This window comes from Mercenaria mercenaria, unplaced genomic scaffold (assembly GCF_021730395.1).
Source record: "Mercenaria mercenaria strain notata unplaced genomic scaffold, MADL_Memer_1 contig_1762, whole genome shotgun sequence".
In the NCBI taxonomy this organism is placed as follows: Eukaryota; Metazoa; Mollusca; class Bivalvia; order Venerida; family Veneridae; genus Mercenaria; species Mercenaria mercenaria.
Window position 1 is genome coordinate 22,005 of NW_026459764.1, and position 21,405 is coordinate 43,409.

The following is a 21,405-nucleotide window of genomic DNA, read 5'->3' on the forward strand; positions in this document are numbered from 1 at the left end:
TTATAATGATTGGCCTTGAATCGATTGACTTATTATAATGATTGGCCTTGAATCGATTGACTTATTATAACGGTTTGCCCGAATGTTTTAAGTGTCTTTAATGATATATTTTCTATAATTATTCATTAACCGACTTGTCGATCGAGAATAATGTGCCTTTTAGAATAAATCGACTTATTATGGTATATGATGTGTCAGTGTGGCAAAATTTAGTGGTAAACATAATGACAAGTCCGAAGATCAACAGACCAAAAGTCTGACATAGAAGCTTAGTCCAAGTAGACCTTAAATACTGCCTCTCCTGTCAGACACAGTCGTAGAGAAAAACGTCCGAAAGTAAAAAGAATCGATTTGTTTCAAATAAGTTGCGGCGAAACCTCTTTTATCAAACTTTTTTATCATTTTACGAAGCTTATGAATAACAACCCAATAAACGCCATTTTGCGATTTACTTTTTCACAGGTCTTAATTAAAGGCACTCGCTACAGTTTTTCCGGACGGGTCGATATTAACCCCAACACCGTGCCAATTTGATTTTGTCGTAGCTCACAGCAGACTTGGTGCGGTCTTCTGCGCATGCCCGGAATTGATTATCTAATGTCGCGTACGGCAAAAATTCGCAAATTATTGCATGTTCGCATGCATTTAATGTACAAAATGTATAATATACTGACTAAAGGTAAGAGTAAGTATCACCATGGTTAGAAAAATATACATATTTAAGGTACTTTTAGTTCAAATTGCTTCAATCTGACATATACTGGAGTCTGTAATTTATACCAGCGCCCAAACTCTTCATTGAGTCACAGCTGTTTCTAATCCCGTACCGTACCCGTACCGTACATTCGTAAACTATAGATTTTGTTAAAAAGGGCGGAAACTTTCATCGTTCTATGCCATCAAAATGCTTCAGAAACACCTTAAAATCCGCTTATTAAGAAATCTTCCGTTGGATAATTTTATATATATATTTCTAAGTCATTTGCTCAAACACTGAATGAGTATTTCGTACTTACCTGCATTGTATAAATGCCCGCCACACCCCACCTCGTTGTAATACGGTGACCTATCAATTTTGTTTTTGTTTTAGATTAGGTAGACATAACCAAAGGTATGTGCAGAGTTTGATTAAATTCTATTACTTGAAACTCGATAAAATAGCAGAAGTACCAACTTAAAATTGACAAAAATATGCAAAAATAGCCATTGGGTCTGCTGAACAAGTATTCCTTTCTTTACAAAATCATGTTCTTTTGATTTCTCTGATCATGTTTCAAAAAGATATATTGTTTTCCGTTATAAAAATGCTTAGATAATCAAATTTATGCTAATTATTGCACTTATCTGAAATATATTTTAGGATTACAGAAAGTTTGAAAAATGTTTAAAATAGCACCATATCTAGGGGCAAATTAAATTGAAACAAAGCTGGTGACCTAGTATTTTTATTTCATTTTTCAGGTCATTATAACATGATCTTTTAATGCAAAACATTTCATCAAAATCTATTATTGAGAAAAAAATTACGAAACTGTAGCGAGTGTCCTTTAATCATGAAACCAGTTTAGTTTAATCGTATTTTATTGCATATAATTTTCATTTCTACATATATACATAACATACAGATAAAATCATATATTGAAATGAAAAGAACAGGAAATGGGTTGGACTTAAAGTTATGCTAATATTTTAAACAGTTCTCCCTACAAAGTAATCATGGAACCAAGTTCGATTTACGATAACTAGATGTAGTAACATAATTATTTTCTCAGTTTATAACTGAATGTGTTTCAAAAGCAATTCACCTGATATTTTCCAGTTTTTCGTCCCATCACAATCCGGGAAGCAGTCGTCATCTTGAACTATATCCTCCATGAGTTTGGACATATCAGTGACCAGCAAGTACACACAGCGTCTGGACAAAAACACCTGGTGTGTTGAATAGAACGCATACTGTCCTGCAAAGTCCCAAACCGAGAGATCTGCTGTGTTTGTGTCTCTTTCGTCTGTAGATAGCTGAGACTGTTCTTTTATCAAATCCTAAACAATATTTGAGAACTAGATATACAGATATAATTTTGTTATTAACAATCTGTTGCTAAAAGTATATATTTCGGTCCAACGAAATGTTACTGTTTAGAATATAGAAAAGAGTGCTAGATGAATAATATGATTAAGGAATGACAATCTTTGCTAATTATTTCTTAAGTATAAACATTGTATCACAATTTATAGTAAGGATCTTAGTATTATTTACCAAAAGCTGATTTCGAATATAATCTTCTGCCTGGTTCACAGTAGAACTAATAGGTATTTTAGAGACTTTTGGAGCGTCCCAACTGTCTGTCTCTAGAAGATTACGATTATGTATAGACTTCAGACCTGACAGAACAAGAACAAAAATATTCCTGTATAGTATTTTAATTTGTTAACTGTGAATCTGATTAATCCATGGTGTATGGTCTGAGTATAATTTCCGACCAGTAAGTATGCCTAGAATTTTCTCGGTCAACTTCTGGAGCGACCCAACTCTCTGTCTCTAGAATTTATACACATATTGATCAGTTTTATAAATTATGGTAGCTATTTGTGCAATTTCATTAATTTTGCCTTCCTGTTTCAGAGACACAACGACAAAAGTCATTTAGACACACCGCTAAACGTCGTAACAACGCCACGCCAAATGCAGCTCGCAAAATGTCGCTCAACAAAAGTACTTTTAGCACCCCTGCAAACTTCTTCCGAGCAAACGTCAATCCGCTTGTCTTCGCCCCGCAAACGTCGTTAAGGATGTTAGATACGTTTCAGGCCAATTTTTTCTACAATTAAGAATTGTTTCATACTTTGCATGTTTGAAGATCTTTAGGCCATTTTCTACACACACACTCAAGACAAAATTGAAATTTGAAAAACGTGGACAAATTGGGGGTTCATTTTAAAACACAAACTATCTTTATCAGTTGTAAAATAATTGTATTTCTAACAATTCAGTTTGAATATGCTATGAAGTCAGCATGAAATCTTAATGATTTCACATAATACTGTGACTCATTTTAACAAGGCAATAATTACCCCACCCACTTTTTTCCAATGACACCAGTACTTGTATCAGTCTAAAGATGACATAACTTTATTTCTATAATTAAGAATTTTGAAATACTTTTTGTATTTATTCTGTCTCAAAATTGCTTCAACCTAAGGGATAAAATTGGGGGTCACCGAACATATAAGAGAGATATTCTGTATTTCATCATGAAAGAACCAACATTTTAGAATATTGGGATTGGCTGGCAAATAAGCTTTAACAACAAATATTTTCTTGAAAAAAAAAACAAACAAAAAACGCCTAAACAATATAAAAAACATAATTTTAAATAACAAAATAGTTCCAAACCATTTACATCAACATTTCATCATAAAAAAACCCAGATGTAATATTACCCCACCCACTTTTTTAAAGTTAAGTATGAATTATATAGCATTGTTAACACTCCAACATGAATATTACTACAACAATCTTCACCAAAGTAAAAAACAATATGCATGGCTACATAATCTGGAATGTGTTGCATTGTTGGGATGATCCGACCAGTATATTTACAGTAATGTGCCCCTGATATAGTAAAAAATAGCAATGTTTACCCATTTTTTACAACTGTATCATTTTTATTTAAAGAAATCTTGAATAAACTTATAGACAATGTGTACGGCCATACGGTCTTGAAAGAGCTACATTTCAGGCATTTTCAGACTAGTAAGTCCAGAGTTATCTGTCCCTGTTATATAAAAAGTTGCAATATTTGACAATTTTAACGCTCTAGTTTGAACATTTTCAAAACAATTTTGATCAGATTAAATGGCAATGTATATGAGCACAAGGTCTTGGAATAACTCGATTTTGGGTATGACAAGACCAGCTTGTCCGGAATTATGTGCTCCTGATATATCACAAAAGCTGTCTGTTACCAATACACTTGAAGGGGTTTACGAGATACAGAGCGGACACAAAATTGAAGGTTCGAACTTTTGACTTTAAGTTGCGACCTTGACCTTGAACTGACATGGCTGACTCATGTATTCTGCATCGTCTTGATGAGGTGATCATTTGAACCAAGTTTCATGAAAATCCTTCAACATGTTCAAGGGGTTTAGGAGATACAGAGTGGACACAAAATGTTACGGAAGGACGGCAGATGGAAGGACGGAAGGATGGACAGAGTCCATTCCTATAACCCCCTCCACTTGTTTCGGGGGATTTATAAACACCACGACAATAACCAGGAAATGACCTTCAATTCAGCACCTATAAAATTTCATGTTGTGAAACAAGTCCCAGTACCGTACCGTATAATCATTTTCTAACAGATGGTAAATCACCTTAAATATTTCTAACGGGTAGTGAACCATTCCAAGTAATCTTAAATATTTCTAATTGTCACTCAAAAATATTCTGGTATGTAGGACTCTCAACGAAAATTATCTTATATCATATATGATAATAAATCACCTTAATGTTGTGTTGAGCTACCTTAAATGATTCTTCCGATACTACGATACTGAATTAAACCAACAGGCTACTTCTAATCAGGCCATAAAAATAAATAAAGTGTGCAGTAGACTAAATACCTATCAAAGCATCTTTCAAGTTCAGAACTGACTAGTACTGAAGTAAATAAATTTCTTTTTAATTCACTGCACAAGATATAATATTTGAAACTTTCTATTAATTGACTATTTGGGAAAAGTACCTTGGACCTTTCACCAATGAAATTTGCCAAAATTCTCTAATATAAAGCAAAGAAAACCCGTAATTTGTTCAGGATAATATTAAACAGTAATGTTCAAATCAAATAAAAGTACATGAATTTATATACTGGGTATACCATATTAATGTAAAAGTACACAATCAGGTTTTCTGAAAATCTATTAATAGAACAGTTTTACTTTATGCTAAAATTAGTTAACTACTGGACCAATGAAAAATCAATACTACCTTGTAATGAGGATGTGGAAAATTGCTGGAATCGCAAAATGTGTACTGTAACTAATAAATGGGGATCCAGAAACTGAATCAAAAAAAAAAAAAAAAAAAGAAAATAGGACGTCTAAAAATAAATACCACTGACTGAGAAGAGTATCGAAGTACTGGCTTGTTGAATATACCTTTTAATTGTTAAATATATTGTTTTTAAAAGAAATATTTATTTTGATGACAATTTCAAAAGATTTAAGAGATAAAATTTGGTTTCAAAAGAGATAGATATAAGATACATCCAAAGAACTACAAAATACATTATAGCTAATTGATACAACATGCAGAATCCTTCACCAATTAGTTTAATTTTGTTAAAATCATTTTTACCAATTTAATGTGACTTGTGAATTTTCTTTCTATCTTTTACAATAGCACATCATCTTGGCTGATTGTGATTCTTTTTTTTTTTATTTGTACTTTGTTGAAATCACTCAAAAAGCCTAACTGATTACTGAACTACTAAACAGTTGTAAAGAACATCCAATTTTGAAAAAAAATTGATTGATTTAAATACACATTAATTTTACATTCACTCAAAACCTGTATGATATAATGAACACAATTCTCTCAGATCACTAGCTGTTTCCTGAAGGAATCACTGTGTAAAATCAAAATAAGTGTAGACCAGTCTGTAAATACTGTCTCTTCTGTCAATGGTAAAGCTGTTTCCAAACGTTTCCATACACTAAAAGTTTTCATTTTACTAGTATCACGGGGGAGGAAGTGTTACACGAAGGATGGAGTTCTTCTGATAACCTGTCATGTTTTCTTCTGATAACTGTTACGGAGTTCCTGGAAAACGTTACAGAGTTCTTCTGATGTCTGAATGACGAGCCAAGGACTCGGTGGATAAAATGGTAATTATTTATCTTTAAATAGAGAGAATGGGATGTAAAACTAAAGTTTGATGGTCAAGGTTGCCTGATGTCTTGTGCTATTTCGTCAGAAAATACTGTTTAGTCTAATAATCAGCGCCACGTCTTTGAAATGAAGACATTTTGAGTAAAATATCGAAATCGTTTGCTTATTCTTTCATATTATTCTTCTTATTCACGTTCTTTATCCTCATCACATGCAATAGAATAATTTCAGTGCAAAGTTGCAAACATAAACCACTTTCTAACAATTTTATGTCCGATTTTTCAAATGTTACGGAATTCAGGTGATAACTCTGAAGATGTTACAGAGTTCTTATGATAACTTTTATTACTGCCAGGGTGTTTCTTGAGCTATGATAAGATACTTTTCAGCTAATTAAATTACATGTATTTACAAAGGGTGTTAATGATGTTCTAACGTAATATATTTATCCAAAACACAGTATTGTGGTTATATAATGTACGGTATGAGTCTTTTGTAAAGTTTTTTTTTGGTTGGGTTTAACGTCGCATCGACACATTTTAGGTCATATGGCGACTTTCCAGCTTTGATAGTTGTAAAGTTTAAAACTATGTGCAGTACAATGACATATATAGTAAAATATGAATAGTTAACAAATGCAGTAAATTGTTTTGTTTTTTTTCGTTCTATCAATGAATGTGTCAATGTTCGTGAACAACGGTTCATAGGTTTCCGTTTTGATTGATCACTGAATTGAAATCAAATCCGTTCATCTAATTGCTGCATTTGCAGGGGCTGTCTTTTTCTGAAGTGGTTTATCGGATTAATATGTATGACTGCTGTTGTCATCGCAAGCTATTCAATTGCTGTTTTAATTATGCATATTCATATTATGACCTTTACGTTGAGTTAATATGTGGAAGGTTGAAAAGGCGAATATGCTAGGTAAAGCTTTAGATAATTGACCTTTGTTTCAGGATGCGACAGTCTGATGTAAATACTGTCACAAAAGATTCCTGACGTCTGAAGCAGTTGCTCATGTTGTAAATATTCATACTGAAAGGAATGTCGCAATTACAACATTGAGGTCATGTGGCAAATTATCAACAACTGTTTATGCACAGTCTTGGTTGGTGTATTTACTCTTTTAAATTTTTGTACAGGACTTTCTGTAGTATCTTTCGTCAACACTTGTATCAAACCACTTTCTTCATGATAGGATATTTTTTATTCGTCCTGTCCAATGTCTTCCCCCAAGTAAATCAAACGTCCGTGTTTTAAATTTGCCACAGTCATACATATTGATCCAATAAACTGCTTCAGAAAAAGACAGCCTCTGCAAATGCAGCAAATAGACGTACCCTAAATTAAAGATAACGAATTTTATTTCAATTCAGTGATCAATCAAAACGGAAACCAATAAACTGTTGTTCACGAACATTGGCACATCCATTGATAGAACGAAAAAACAACAACAATTTACTGCATTTGTTATCTATTCGTATTTTACTATTATATTTGTCATTATACTGCACATAGTTTTAAACTTTACAAAATACTCCTACCGTACATTATGTCACCACAATACTGTGCCTTAGATAAATATATTACATTAGAACATCATAAACACCCCTTATAAATAATAAAATTAGCTGAAACGTATCTTAAAATAGCTCAAAAAACACCCTGGCAGTAATAAAAGTTATCATAAGAACTCTGTGACATCTTCAGTGTTATCACCTGAATTCAGTAACATTTGAACAAAACTGGCATAAAATTGTTAGAAAGTGGTTTATGTTTGCAACTTTGCACTAAAATTATTCTTTTGCATGTGGTGAGGATGAAGAACGTGAATAAGAACCACACATAACGACAACACATTTACAGTTGACACCTCATCATGAACTTTCATTGGGGCTGCATTGTTGTACTCGCTCTTACTTGGAACGTTACCAGTTATAAGAAGGAGAAATGTAGTCTGTTCTGCTCTTTATTATTTCCTTAGTATCTGTTCTACCAAGACATTTCTCAAACTGTATTCTACTCATATCTGGTTCTGAAAATAGACATTCATATCTGGTTCTGAAATTTTACAATCAATACAATTCGCATTGTTACAGAATACTTACTTGATTACTTATTAAATATTAAAATATTATGTATACTAGGTCTTTATTAATTTATTCATAAATCATCATGATAAAACAAATTTAAGCACAGTGGTCCATTACTCCAGAAAAGATAAAAGAACATTAAGGCCTCAACAGACGTTAAGTTCAAGTTGTACAACACTAATTATCTTAAAGATGTACCATTTTGAAAATTGTACATCTTTCACATTCAGACAATATTCCACTCCCATATAAATAACAGGGCTTTCCTAGTAAACATAGTGCATCAGGTACTGAAAAGAATGTAACTGTTCTTAATAAAAAATAATATCCCATGAATTTGATTATGACACAAATGAGCCACGTCATGAGAAAACAAACAAGTGGCTTTGCGACCAACATGGATCAAGACCAGCCTGTGCATCCATGCAGTCTGGTCAAGATCAATGATGTTTGCTTTCAAAGCCTTTTGCAGTTAGAGAAACTGTTTCATAGCGAACAGCATGGACAAGACTGCGCAGATGCTGGTCGGAAAAGCACTTGTTGGTTTTCTCATGACGCGGCTCAAATCATTTAACTTATCAGTGTCATCTTTTTTCCATGCATTGGAGGCCATTTTATATTCAGATTTGTGTTTATTTTTTGAGCAATCGTTTCTGGAATTTCATTCACTTGCCTCTTACCAACTAATTATTTGTTGCTTGTCAACTTGGGTGGTACGTAAGGCAAAACTTACGAAACAGAACATGTCCTAATCTGTATCAAGGAATAGGCATCGTATATACGATAACATTTGGCTGTACATCTTAACTTTAATTGGTGTTGTACAACAAAAGCCTACCGTCTGTTGAAGGCTTTAGATTGAACTAAAATAATTAATAAACAATTACAGTACAGTATCAAATGACAATACAATATATTTTACATGACTCACCATGACTTTTGGAAACTGTAAACCATACAGTAAATGAACAGGAAAAATGCCACACCACTCTGGACAACTTCCGCACTCATTCCAGTGCTGTGCTATATTTAGTTGATGTCGTATGTATTTTCATATATTTTTTTCTAGTATTTATTTTGAAAATGTTATGGAAATGTAGACAAGCTTACTGTCGCTGATTGGCTGCTTTTAAATTTCTTTTTCAGCCACAATTTGACCATCACAGCATAAAACAAACTGTATTTGTCGGATTAATTCTACTAAAGATGCAGCTGCTGATTACATTTATTGCAACGTTTAAGCTGCATTGATAAGTGGTCCAATTCAGTATGTCCTTCCTTCCTGCCATTCTGGTAACTGGACAAAGTCCTCATGGATTACTAGTGTAGGAATGTTCCGAATGCCAGACAAACTGTCATTCTTTACTAACCATATTTAGATCTATAGAAATACTTTGTACTTCACAGTCTGTTCCGGTACTCTCGACAGCTAACAGTTACTGCCTAAAACTGATGGCAAACGTAAAACAAATGACAGACGTAGTGAGACGAAGAATTCGTAAACTTTTCAGCCAAAACACTGCATCAAGACGACACTTCCGCATTGCGCCAAAACAAACGACCGCTTTACGAAACCGGTGAATGTCGTTAAAAGTCTCGCGATAAACTTAGATTTGAGCCTGAACGAATACCGTCCTTCTAGCTTTTCCATTAAGACGCCGATTATTGAAGATTCTCTTGGAATGCAAGCAAGAAATAAATAAAATTCAACACACTTAAACTTTTCGACTTTACGTAAAGCGAGATCATTCGCGCATGCGCACAAAATGTACCGAACTACCTTAAAACGCCGGGTCAAATGTCGCCCCTACACAACGGCAAACGTGATTATTGCAACCCGCTACGAGAGAACGAACAAGAGCTGTCGGAGGACAGCAACGCTCGACTATTTAACAGCCTTGTCGCTTGAATGAATAAGAAAGTCGAAAAAGGGGCATAATTTAGTAAAAAAGTAAAATAGGGTTATGGAACCTGCATAGTGCTTATCAGCTCATGACAGTGGACAAGTGTATGAAGTTTCAATCCATTCCCATTAGTGGGTACTGAGATACCAGCTTACATATAAGAATTTAACCCAAAAACTCCTAAGTTGAAAAAGGGGCATAATTTTGTAATATGCAAAGTTGAGTTATTGACCCTTTGCACTGCATGTCATATCATGACAGTGAACAAGTGTGTGAAGTTTCAATCCTTTCCCATTAGTGGATACTGAGATACCAGCTTACATACAAAAACTTAACCAAACATTTCTATGTTGAAAAAGGGGCATAATTTTGTAAAAAAGCAAAATAAAGTTATGGGACCTGCTTTGTGCATGTCAGATTATGACAGTGAACAAGTGTGTGAAGTTTCAATCCATTCCCATTAGTGAGTACTGAGATACCAGCTTACATAAGTCGAAAAAGGGGCATAATTTTGTGAAAAAGCAAAATAGAGGTATGGAACCTGTGCAGTGTAAGTCAGTTTATCACAGTAAATAAGTGTGTGAAGTTTCAATCCATTCCCACAAGTGGTTACTGAGATACCAGCTTACATACAAAACCTTAACCAAAAATTTCTAAGTCAAAAAAGGGGCATAATTTTGTAAAAAAGCAAAACAGAGTTATGGAACCTGTGCAATGTAAGTCAGTTTATCACAGAGAATAAGTGTGTGAAGTTTCAATCCATTCCCACAAGTGGTTGCTGAGATACCAGCTTACATACAAAAACTTAACCAAATCGGGACGCGGACGCGGACGCGGACGCCGACGCAGACGCGGACGCCGACGCATGGGCGAGTCCAATAGCTCTACTATTCTATGAATAGTCGAGCTAAAAAGCACAAATCAACCATTATAATATTATGCTCTTTCAGTAACTTGTGAATATTTTGAATTTCATTAAACATTTAAATGTACATAATGTTCTCATTTAGATACCGTCTTTTTATGGCGAGTGGATATTAGTGCCAAAAGTAAAGTATTTGTATTTCAAAACTGAACTTTTTCATAATTGTTGAATATTATACCTTGATACATGGTATTATCGCTACCCATACACTTTACTTCAGTTGAAATAGGTACATCTTCCTCTTCCGGGCTTTTTTTGTCGAGGGTTTTCTTTGTCAACAGTTTCACCAAGCGATTACGTATAGACTTCTGACCTGACAGCACAAAAACAGAACTATTCCTGTATGGTAATTTAATGTGTTCCATGTGGATCTGATTAACCCATGTTGTATGGTCTGTGTATATTTCGCGAACAGTAAGTATGCCTAGTAGTATAATATCAAGCACCACTCCTCTGGCGGCCGTAGTTGTTGCAATATAATGATGCCTTAAACAATTCACAGTTGTTTATAAACAATTGAAAAGTATATCGCACAGTATTATTGCGTGTTGAAATTTTATCAAACCAAAGAAGAAATGTAAAATAAGTTCATATACAACGTGTCCGATTCAGAACATTATTTCGTTGATGTCCAACGCGCTAGGTTTCATACCATTTCTTTGTAATTTTGATTCTCAGACCTGTATACTTTTTTAAACTGTAACCAATTATATATTTTTCATGAACGTTTAACTTAGTAAATTTAGTTCCAACTTGTTTCCTAACTGAAATATGTCATAATTATTAAAATCGTAATTACGTTTAAATACACTTCATCTTAAATCTGAATATGTGTTTGAAGCTGTCCTATAATATTTTAAGGCAAAATTTTTGATAATCTTATACTTCAATATTCAAATAGCATTACCCGCCCGGTCATATATTCAGTATTAAATAATTTAAAGATATATCCGATTTTATATGAATATAAGAACAAAATAATGCATTCAAAAGCGTAGTAAAACTTATGCAAGGTATGATATACAAGATAACAAAATGGATATATGGAAGATTCGAACCGTCAAAACTATCACTCATCCTCATTCCCTGTACAAACACGTTATAGCGCTAATTTCATACATTTTATTTCATTTACTTTTTTTATTTACATACTGCTTAAACATAAAACGCTATAATACTGTAATGTAACTAGTGTGCATAGTCGTGGACTGAAGTATGTGTCACGAAATATGGCTTCAAAAACTAGAAAAGTACAATGTCAGCAATATAAATGTGCTACCCCATTCAAACTAAGATACTGTTCTCCGGTGTAAGAGCCTCGTTTTAAAAGATTCCATCTTGGCATAATGCTCTAAGGCGTTGGCCTATGGTACTTTGTAATGGACAATGGTACAAACCTCAGTGGTGGCGACGATTTTTTATTATTGAAATAAGAAAGAGAACAATTTGATGAAGATGAAGATCACCAGAACTATAATTTGGATGAAAGCTGAACTACTGCCATTTTGGAATAAATTTATTGATCCTTCTTGGTAAAAAGTGTGTTGAATGCATTTTCATAGTCTTTTCTAGGTATACTATGAAGAAACTAGAATATTGCAGAACCGAGGTGTTTGCGCTGCACGAATTTTTGACCTGAAAGAAATTTTTGAGCGTTGGGAACAAAAAGAATTCACCTGGGGCAAGGTCAGGCGAAGAAGGGAGGGTAAGGGAGCACAACAACCGTTTCCTGCTTCAGAAAGTCTTGCACAACAGACGCCTTGTGCGATGACGCATTGTCATGTAGCAATCTGATATTGGCAAAACCAGTTGCGAGTCTTCGATTTTTAAAATATTTCTACAGTTTTCGAAGAACTTCGCATTTATGGATTTGCCTTTATGTACAGCAACCTGAATAGCAGAACCCTGAGTTGTGAAGAATATGACATAACATTACCTTCTTCACACTCAAGGTCCGCTTTGCAATGCATAGTCTTTTGTCAGACTTTGTTGCCCATATTTTCTTCTGAATCTTTCGTTTGGGGTAAAAGAGTGAACCCATGTCTCGTTACCAGTGACGACATTTGCGAAAGACCGTGCATTGTAATTTGGAAGCTGTTCAAGCAACAATTTTGCGCATTACACGCGTGCCTTTTTCTACTAATCTGTCAACAGATGGGGAATCCTTCTAGCACAGATCTTTCTCATTTTCAAATTACGTTTCAGAATTGTATGAGCTGCTCCTAATGAGATGCCAACCATACTAGCTATTTGCCTAGCGGCGTATCTTGCATCAGTAGCAACTATTTCTTTCACTCTAGCAACCAACTTGGCAGACGTTGTTGTTTTCGGCCGACGGCCATGTGGTGCATCTTCTGTTGAAACTAACCCAAATTTGAATTTCTTAAACCAACGAATAACTGTCGGAAAAGACATTTCATTATGCCCATTAACAGAACATTTATCAAAAATGTCTTTACACCCTGTGCCAAGAATACAACGATTCCTAATACTGGACGTACGCTGACCTTCTTCCAACATTTTTTGTATTAGTATATACGAGCAGGCAATATTTAGCGAGCGATAGACACAGCTAAAGAGAACGGATTTAATGGGTGTGGTATCAATGTAAAGCTAACATGTTTATCTACCCAATAATCTTAATTTCTCCGTGATTTTCGCATTATTGAGCGAGATAACGTTCTATATGCATTCATATTCACACCCTATAAACGACTGTAGCCCCCTCTTCTTCTTGATCAAAGCGAGTGATCAAAACAATAAACAGACACGCGAAAGGTAAGAATCGTCTTCAAATTCATTATTTTTCTTTACACTATATGTGTATTAAAGTTTAACGATAAGTCTAACATAAATATGTGTATATGGTGATATAATAGATGAAACTGACAGGTAATGTTTACAAAATGTTGACTGATCACACTCATTGCATGAAAATTTACTCAACCAAGTCACGAAACTGATGAATATCACGCCAAATTGATTTGTAATCCAATTATCCATGATGTTTTCTGTAATATGTATGCATACTCCATAAATATATGTAAATAAAATGTTTCGTATTTATTACGTTTTTAAATGAAATTTATTCTTATCTAATCTGTGTAAAAACATTAACTGTATGCCGACTTGCCAATTTTGATATTTGATCTGAACGCGTATTTGCGAGTGATACTGTATTCCATCTTGCGAGTACAGTAGGCGATTTATGTCCTTTAAAGGCTTAAATGAATTTTTTTAAAAATGCATACAAAATTGTCTCTTTTGATCAGTCGTCATGTTTATAATGTCATTTAATGTCGAACCCCTCGTGCGATGCTTGTACTAATCCATTTGGGATGGGGATTGAGTTTCTTTGACTCGCTATCCTACTTAATTAAATAATTAATTGAATGCTTCAGCGTCGTTTACATGCAAGTATTTACAGTGTTGGTTTTACACACATATATCACAAACTGACATACGGGCCTCAATGTATCTGTAGTGTAAATACAGGTATTGCATCATCTTTTTGTAAATTTTTAATTATTGAGGTAAATGCCAGATTTTACGCATAAAATACCTCTCATGTTTTTCTGTATTTCATAAGTTAAATTTCCATGTAAATTTTATTAAATTCGGTTCAGTAACAAGAAAGTTGGTATTTTATAAACTTCAGTAATTTATGTTTTTATCCCCAAAACCACTATAACGGGCCTTAAATTGTAAATTTCAATCAACGCCATAGTAGTCAGATTTCCCGGCTTTATCGTGATTTCCGTGAAAATGCAGAGTACACGCATAAGCCATGAGTCGTCCCATGACATTTAGTATTTGGCGGGACATTACCCTACAAACAGACTGGACTACATATGCCTAGTGCACACCACTTTCGACATTAAACGAATTTACGTCAAATTGATGTAATATTCATGCTAGCTTTTGTATTACGTTTATTTCGAATTGCATCGTATTAATTTGTGATTGTAAATAATAGCTGCAGTTTATCATTTCCTTATCTATAATTTTTATTATAAACTTTTCATATCTTTCCCATGCTTTAACTTTAGACTTGTTAGTAATTTTAGAAATAATGGAAGTAATAAGTGACGTATTTTAATCACGTGACGTATGAACTTAGTAGCACATATATTTTGTATAGGTAGCACGTATTATTTATGGGAGCCTACGAAAGTATGGTGTACCCAAAGGAGCAGTCTTATGTCCTTACTTATTTGTTTTGCTATGGTGCTTACCATATGTTTTATATTTTTAAAATTAGCTTCTTCCACCAGACGACTTTTACCTGGTGATGCTGTCACGACCCGGAAGTACAATACCCGTGGTTCATTTGTCTTCACTCGCCTGGATGTGATTTTCCCAGCGCAGAGCTTTTGTCCCATGGTTGTGCAGTAAATCGCAAAGACGATGACTTTTGTGATCCGCTGAAGTCAGGTCAGAGATGCAATCACCTACCACCATACGGAGCCAAAACGGAGTCAACGTATTCACGGTTTAAAGGTTAGTGTTAGAACTTTATCCTTCATAAAAAGTTACTGAGCTCAGATTTTTTCTTTCTTTTATTTATATATTAATATTTTTTTTCACTTTTCATTTATTCATTGTAAATAATTGTTTTCTGTAAATAAATCTGTAAATATTGTAATGGGTGTCGATTTATTCTGATAGTTACTGTCCCCGTTACGTCAATACTGTCACAACATATACTATCATAAAATACGAATTAGAAACTGAAAGTATAAACAGGGTCCCTACAATTTCATGCAAAACATTAACCGTCGATTCCCTACGGAAATCACGGTTACCTGACGATTTTTAAAATAAATATGAGATGAGACAGGAGGGGAATATAGGTTGACTCCCGTCTGTCTGTCCGTCTGCAACAAAATGATATTCTGATTTTTTTAAATAAAATCTATTTCACCCGCAAGTATCCTGCGAATAAACGTATAAATAGAAAAGGATGACGAAAACATTACCGGAAAAGTCGATTAAGTCCTTATTAGTAATTCAGAGTTTACTTCATGGTAAACCAGTCAACATGATTCAAAAGTAGTACAGATATTTTGTCACGAATGGCCTAATGGTTTAACTACCCGATTCCCCCTTCCTAAATAATAACATAAACATGTTATCGTTACAAATACCGTGCGTGAGTAGTACAGCCGTCGTGTTTACTACCTGTCAAGGTTTACTGCTATTTCTCAGATTAGAAATAATTTACATTTGATAGTGATAACGTCAGGAATCTGTCCTTGCGGATTTGACCTGGTGACCTAGTTTTTGAGCCTAGATGACCCATTATCAAACTCGTCCAAGATTCTATTGATGGTAACATTATGACCAAGTTTCATTAAGATTGGACCAAAGTGTGACCTCACAGTGTTAACAGTCAAATTGTTGACGAGGGACGAGGACGCCGGACGACGGACACAGGGTGATCACAAAAGCTCACCTTGAGCACTTCTTGCTCAGGTGAGGTAATAAACCTTCATTTGTTCCTCTAATGGCACTTCTGCTTGTAAAATGGGAACTTATTTCATTCGTAGAATGTATTTTCAGTAAAATAAGACAAGTGTCATGTTAAAGTTCATGTGTTTATGGCAAATACAAAGACAAAACTAAAATAATGCTGTTTACTATGCGACGCTGTCAAGAAAGCGATCCACAAAGGATTAGTGCATTCAGTCTGGCGCGGTTTCACTCCGAATCACCCCATTCACTGTTCATATTTTCACACCTTATTAATTGTAGTTGCGATTATATACTGGTTTCAATGGTTTGAAATTCTAGAAAGTATAGAATTGTATGCGACACATCGTCTAATTATGGTCTCATGATGGTGAACATTTGTGCCAAGTTATTTCAAAAGCCCTTAATGCATAAGGAAATACGGCACTGACACAAAAAGCAGTTCATGTTTCATGTTACAAGTGTTACTTTAAAAAGAAAAAAGAAAATATCAAGATGGACATTAAGTACATATTACCGACGTTTGTACGTAATCTTTGAGAGAGGTAGGTGTAATAGCATCGAATTAATTGCTCAACCAAATATATGACACATATATAAACAGACCGAACAGACAAACCGCATGTTGACTGCTATATTCGACCCTCCTTCAAACTTTGTTTGCGGGTTATAATTATGAAGAAGTACTACAGGAGCATAGAAAACGCCGATATTTTATAAAGAAGTCACTCACAAACAGGCATACAGTCTTTTTACGAAACTCTCAAGGACTGGTACAGTATTTAAGCAAGCATGCATACAATCAGGGAATAACACCGAATCTTCTTTCATTGACGGTTATAAACAAATTGGAGAATTTATCAATGATTTTATTTCATGATTTTACTAAACTAGTATTGTTTCTTTATCCATAAAACAGTGAAATTTACATGTAGGTCATTCTTTAAGCAAGAAAATCAGTACTTTTGACGCCGACAATGTACAATTCTGCACAAAATCAGTGATCAATTGAGTTTTATTTGCTATATTTCCACCTGTCATCAGTTAAACACATTATATACAGAAACAAATCATGTTCAGCTTCCAATAAAATGTAAATATACATACCTTCAAAGCAAATCAGTCACTTTAAAATATTATTTTTTAACTTTTAGCTGTCAGTTTATTGTTTTGATCACTCGCAAGAGGAAGAGGGGGCTACAGTCGTTTATATGGTGTGATATTTGAACAATCCTTGATAAATAAGCAAGAATAATGTTGATATGGTTCTATCATTTCAAAAGTGTTAAAACGGTTTACTCCCTTCTGCAATATGTTTTTAATTCTATGGTATGTTAAAAAATTCATATGTGAATAAGTTTGTACCACCTGTCACTTTCAAAGGTTTTACCTTTTATCTGTATTTAAGAGAGAAAAATCGCCTAAATGGTGTGAACGAATCGCTTTAATATGTTTTTCTTCCTATTTTGCTGAACATACTGTACGTTAGGTATAATCTACTATTATTAATTACTGGGTATGTTGGTGACCCTCCACAAAAATATGTTGGAGCAGTATGACAAATGGAAGCGAGCCGTTATTTCCGTGGAGGGTCACTAATAAACATCGATGTGGGTTTGAGCCTCACTCAGGGCTTGAATACTTCATGTGAGGAAGCCATCCAGCTGGCTTACGGAAGGTCGGTGGTTCTGGGGTCTTCCTTTACTACTAAAGCTGGAAAGTCGCCATATGACCTATCATGTGTCGGTGCGACGTTTAATCCGAAAAACAACTCTATAACTTAATTGTGTTAACAATTTTTTTCAATGTTTTGATATAATGAACCAGATTTCTGAAGTCAGATAATCTAATTTCAAAACTGAAAAAAAGGACAAACAGTATATTTTTCATTGAAGACGAAGAAGAAGATATTCTAGTCATTGAAGGAAAACAACAAGTGTAGCATTTACATTCTGGATAAGAATGTGAAGTCGTGCACGATAAATGTAGTCTGATAAAAGTAAATGTTGTAAATTAAGGTATTAGATCACTAATGGAGAACCTCCTCTTTGAAGAGTACTCAATTCCCACCATAAACCTACTTTTACTGCAATTCTTAGGGGGGGGGGGGGGGGGGGGGGGGGGGGGGGGGGTTAGGTTCAAGCCCTACTGGGACCAACTTTTTTTCCTTATTTTCTTTTTTCTAGTAAGTTTCTACTTCCTTCAAGACTTATTATTGATTTCTTGTACAAAAATGGAAAAAGATGAATCTTATAAGTGAGTTCTTGGTGTTCAAAGTGAATTTACTACTGAAACAGAAAGGGTAGAGATACACATCTTTAAAAATATTGAGTTACACGCGGTGAAAGTTCTCTATTTTGCTTCCACTCTTAGATTATATATTGTGGAAGAAATTTAGGTAGGTTTTATGTCTGTCCTAAGGTTATTTTTAAATAGAGTAAGCAAAATTCAAAACAGAAGCACAGCACTTGACTTTATTTTTTCAATGTTGAGGTATGAATTCTGTCTCATTAAATCCGTTTACTTGAGGCATCATAGAAAAAATGATACTGACATTTTTTCGGCGACGCCGTCTAAATTCGTTTTCGTTACCTATGCCACGTGACTTCAGTTTGCAAATCAAACTACTTGATAACGCATTATAGATAATTCATCAAAATGGAAGATTTATGCAACACTCTGCCTGATTGGACGAGAGTGTCAATTTCTTTCACTCTGTTGATTGTGCTACGCTGAGTGAAATGTAGACAAAGCGTTTATCCTAAACGACGCTGTTTACAGTTTTAAAGCTAACTTTGGCTCAGTATATTTAGCAAGAATATTGATATATCTCAAAATGATAAGTAAGTTTAATGAATATGATAAAAACCTGTTTAAATACCAACATATATCAAATTAAAGAAAGAGCTGAATACGGTCTGCGTATCACATAAATAAGGGTGTGATAAGAGTCTTTTATGTAGAGAAGTGCTTTTTAAAAGGTTTTCCTTGTTACAATTGTCGTCTGTATATGAAAGGTTTCTTGCTTTTGTGACTTATTCAGATTGCATATTAAAATGAGTACTTGTTTGCTTTGATATATTTGTTATAAATTATTTAACTGATTTATTATATATGAATATTTTTCTTTAGTATAGTATGCAAATATTGAGCTCAGTTGAAATCTGTTTTATTATATATATGCTATATAATGACTGAATCTCATTACACTGAAATGAAGGTACGCTGCATACAGTTTATCTATGTGATATGACTACGGTCAAACTTTGCTTATGAAACAGAAATATTGAAATAATTACAATTGTATGTTTTGCTTGACCTTCACTTTTTTATAGGTGTGACATCATTGTCTAAAGATTCATGAATAGCGAATATGCTATTTGTTAAAGCGGGATCAGTTGACCTATTTTAGAAATAAATAAAAATAATAAATAAAAAAATCCTTTAATTGATTTTTTCTCATGTATTCTAATTAAACTTGATTTGTAGCATCTTTATTAGGCCCGCAGCCAACTTTGTTCAGTTGGGACATTTGACCCCTTTTAGGGGCCTCTAGAGCTAAAACTAGAAATGCCTTTATACAGCGTCTCATGAACAGCTTGGTGGATCTTTGTCATACTTGGTCTGGAGCATCATTATAAGGTCCTCTTCCAAATTTATTTATATAGAAACTTGGGCCCTATTAGGGACCACTATAGCTAAAAGTAGATATGCCTTTCTTCGCATTATCCACTAAAATGTAATGGATTTTTATTAAAATCGATGTGTAACAATATCGTAAGGTCTCCTGATATTTTGTTACGAATGGGGAAAGGGACCAATTTAGCTAAAAATATAAACACGTTTAATGACCTCTTCTCATGAACCGCTTCATGTATCTTCATCAAACTACTGCTGTAATTATTCGTCTAAGGATAAACGAAACAAAATTGCAACCCTACGAAACCTTTGCGAAAAATTAAAAGAGAACCATTTAAATTGTTAAAGTGCGGTGTTTAGTTTTGCAATTTGAAAAATGTTAGATGAAAGATGAATGTTAGACATAAACTTCTTTCCTTCTTACAATTCACCGACCATCATTTTTAAAGATATTTCTTGTTATTTTGTGTTTTATAATTGTTTACCAACAGTTTGATGTTTCTTTTATTAAAATTAATGGTAAAATGAGTTTTCTGCAAACGTTTTGGATAGTGGCTATCACTTTGTAATTTGTCTCTACTTAAGCTTGAGGAGATACCGTAAGTTATACAAAATTTATAAAACAAAACGGCATGGTAAAAGTTGTTTAAAAATTGCAAAATAGTGCAAAACACGGTTATCTTTCAGAATATACCAAGCAAAGGCCATTTTGTAAACATTACTATTAGTGATCTAATACCTTAATTGTAAAATCTGTGAAATAGCAATACCTGTGTAAATGAACCTTAAAGCCGTGGCCTTTAAATGTGATCCAACACTGAAACATCTTCTATAAATTGTTTATGTTCGATATTCTCACTGAGACCTAAATCATCCTCAAACAATACCAAAAATGCTACTTACCTGTATCAAGCATTTTCCACTCGCCATTTTCGAGAGACACTTTGCATTTTCTAATATGAACGTCAATTCCGTTTGTGCTCTCTTGCTTGTTTATATTTATATCTTCTTTAAACAAACGTTTTGTCAGAGTTGTCTTTCCAACTCCATAATGCCCAACAACCATTACACGAATATTATGAACAGACTCATGTCCTGCTTGCAAAACTTCCTTATATAGTTCGATTGATCTTTTGTCCATTCTCAAGATTTCTTCTGGGATCAAATTGCCTGTAAAGAATTAAGAAGTGTGTGGATAGAACACAGATGACGCCACTGTGTGATGTCAAGACAAAAACTGTGTTGTTTTTCTTTCGACATCTCAAGATGTACGACAGTCCTGTGGTATTTGAGATCAGACAGAGTTAAAGTCTAACATTTCTATAAAACTAAACAAACGGGTATAATTGGAATTGTTGAAACACTTAAAAGCATAATGTATAACCCGCGCCTGTATTGACAGATCACTGCCTCAGTGGCAGACACCAATATTTGTATTTGAATAACATGTACGTAGATATTTGATTGTTAAATGTA

General features: G+C 34.1%; 1 protein-coding gene across 1 annotated transcript; it reads right to left on the reverse strand.

Moving 5' to 3' along the window:
* Positions 1 to 1,773: 1,773 nt before the first annotated feature.
* On the reverse strand, positions 1,774 to 21,070 carry LOC128551850 (uncharacterized). Its single transcript, XM_053532772.1, has 4 exons — positions 20,833 to 21,070; positions 10,997 to 11,131; positions 2,258 to 2,382; positions 1,774 to 2,040 (listed from the first exon to the last, which is right to left on the reverse strand). Exons 1-4 carry the CDS (start codon positions 21,068 to 21,070, stop codon positions 1,774 to 1,776), a joined length of 765 nt encoding a protein of 254 aa, XP_053388747.1.
* Between the last annotated feature and the right edge of the window lie 335 nt (positions 21,071 to 21,405).

Coding starts and splice junctions, on each gene's coding strand:
- LOC128551850 (XM_053532772.1), bottom strand. CDS start 21,070: ATGGACAAAAGATCAATCGAACTATATAAGGAAGTTTTGCAAGCAGGA. Junction 2,383..10,996: donor CGATAATACCATGTATCAAG/GTATAATATTCA, acceptor TTGTTCTGTCAG/GTCTGAAGTCTATACATAAT. Junction 2,041..2,257: donor ATATTCGAAATCAGCTTTTG/GTAAATAATACT, acceptor AATATTGTTTAG/GATTTGATAAAAGAACAGTC.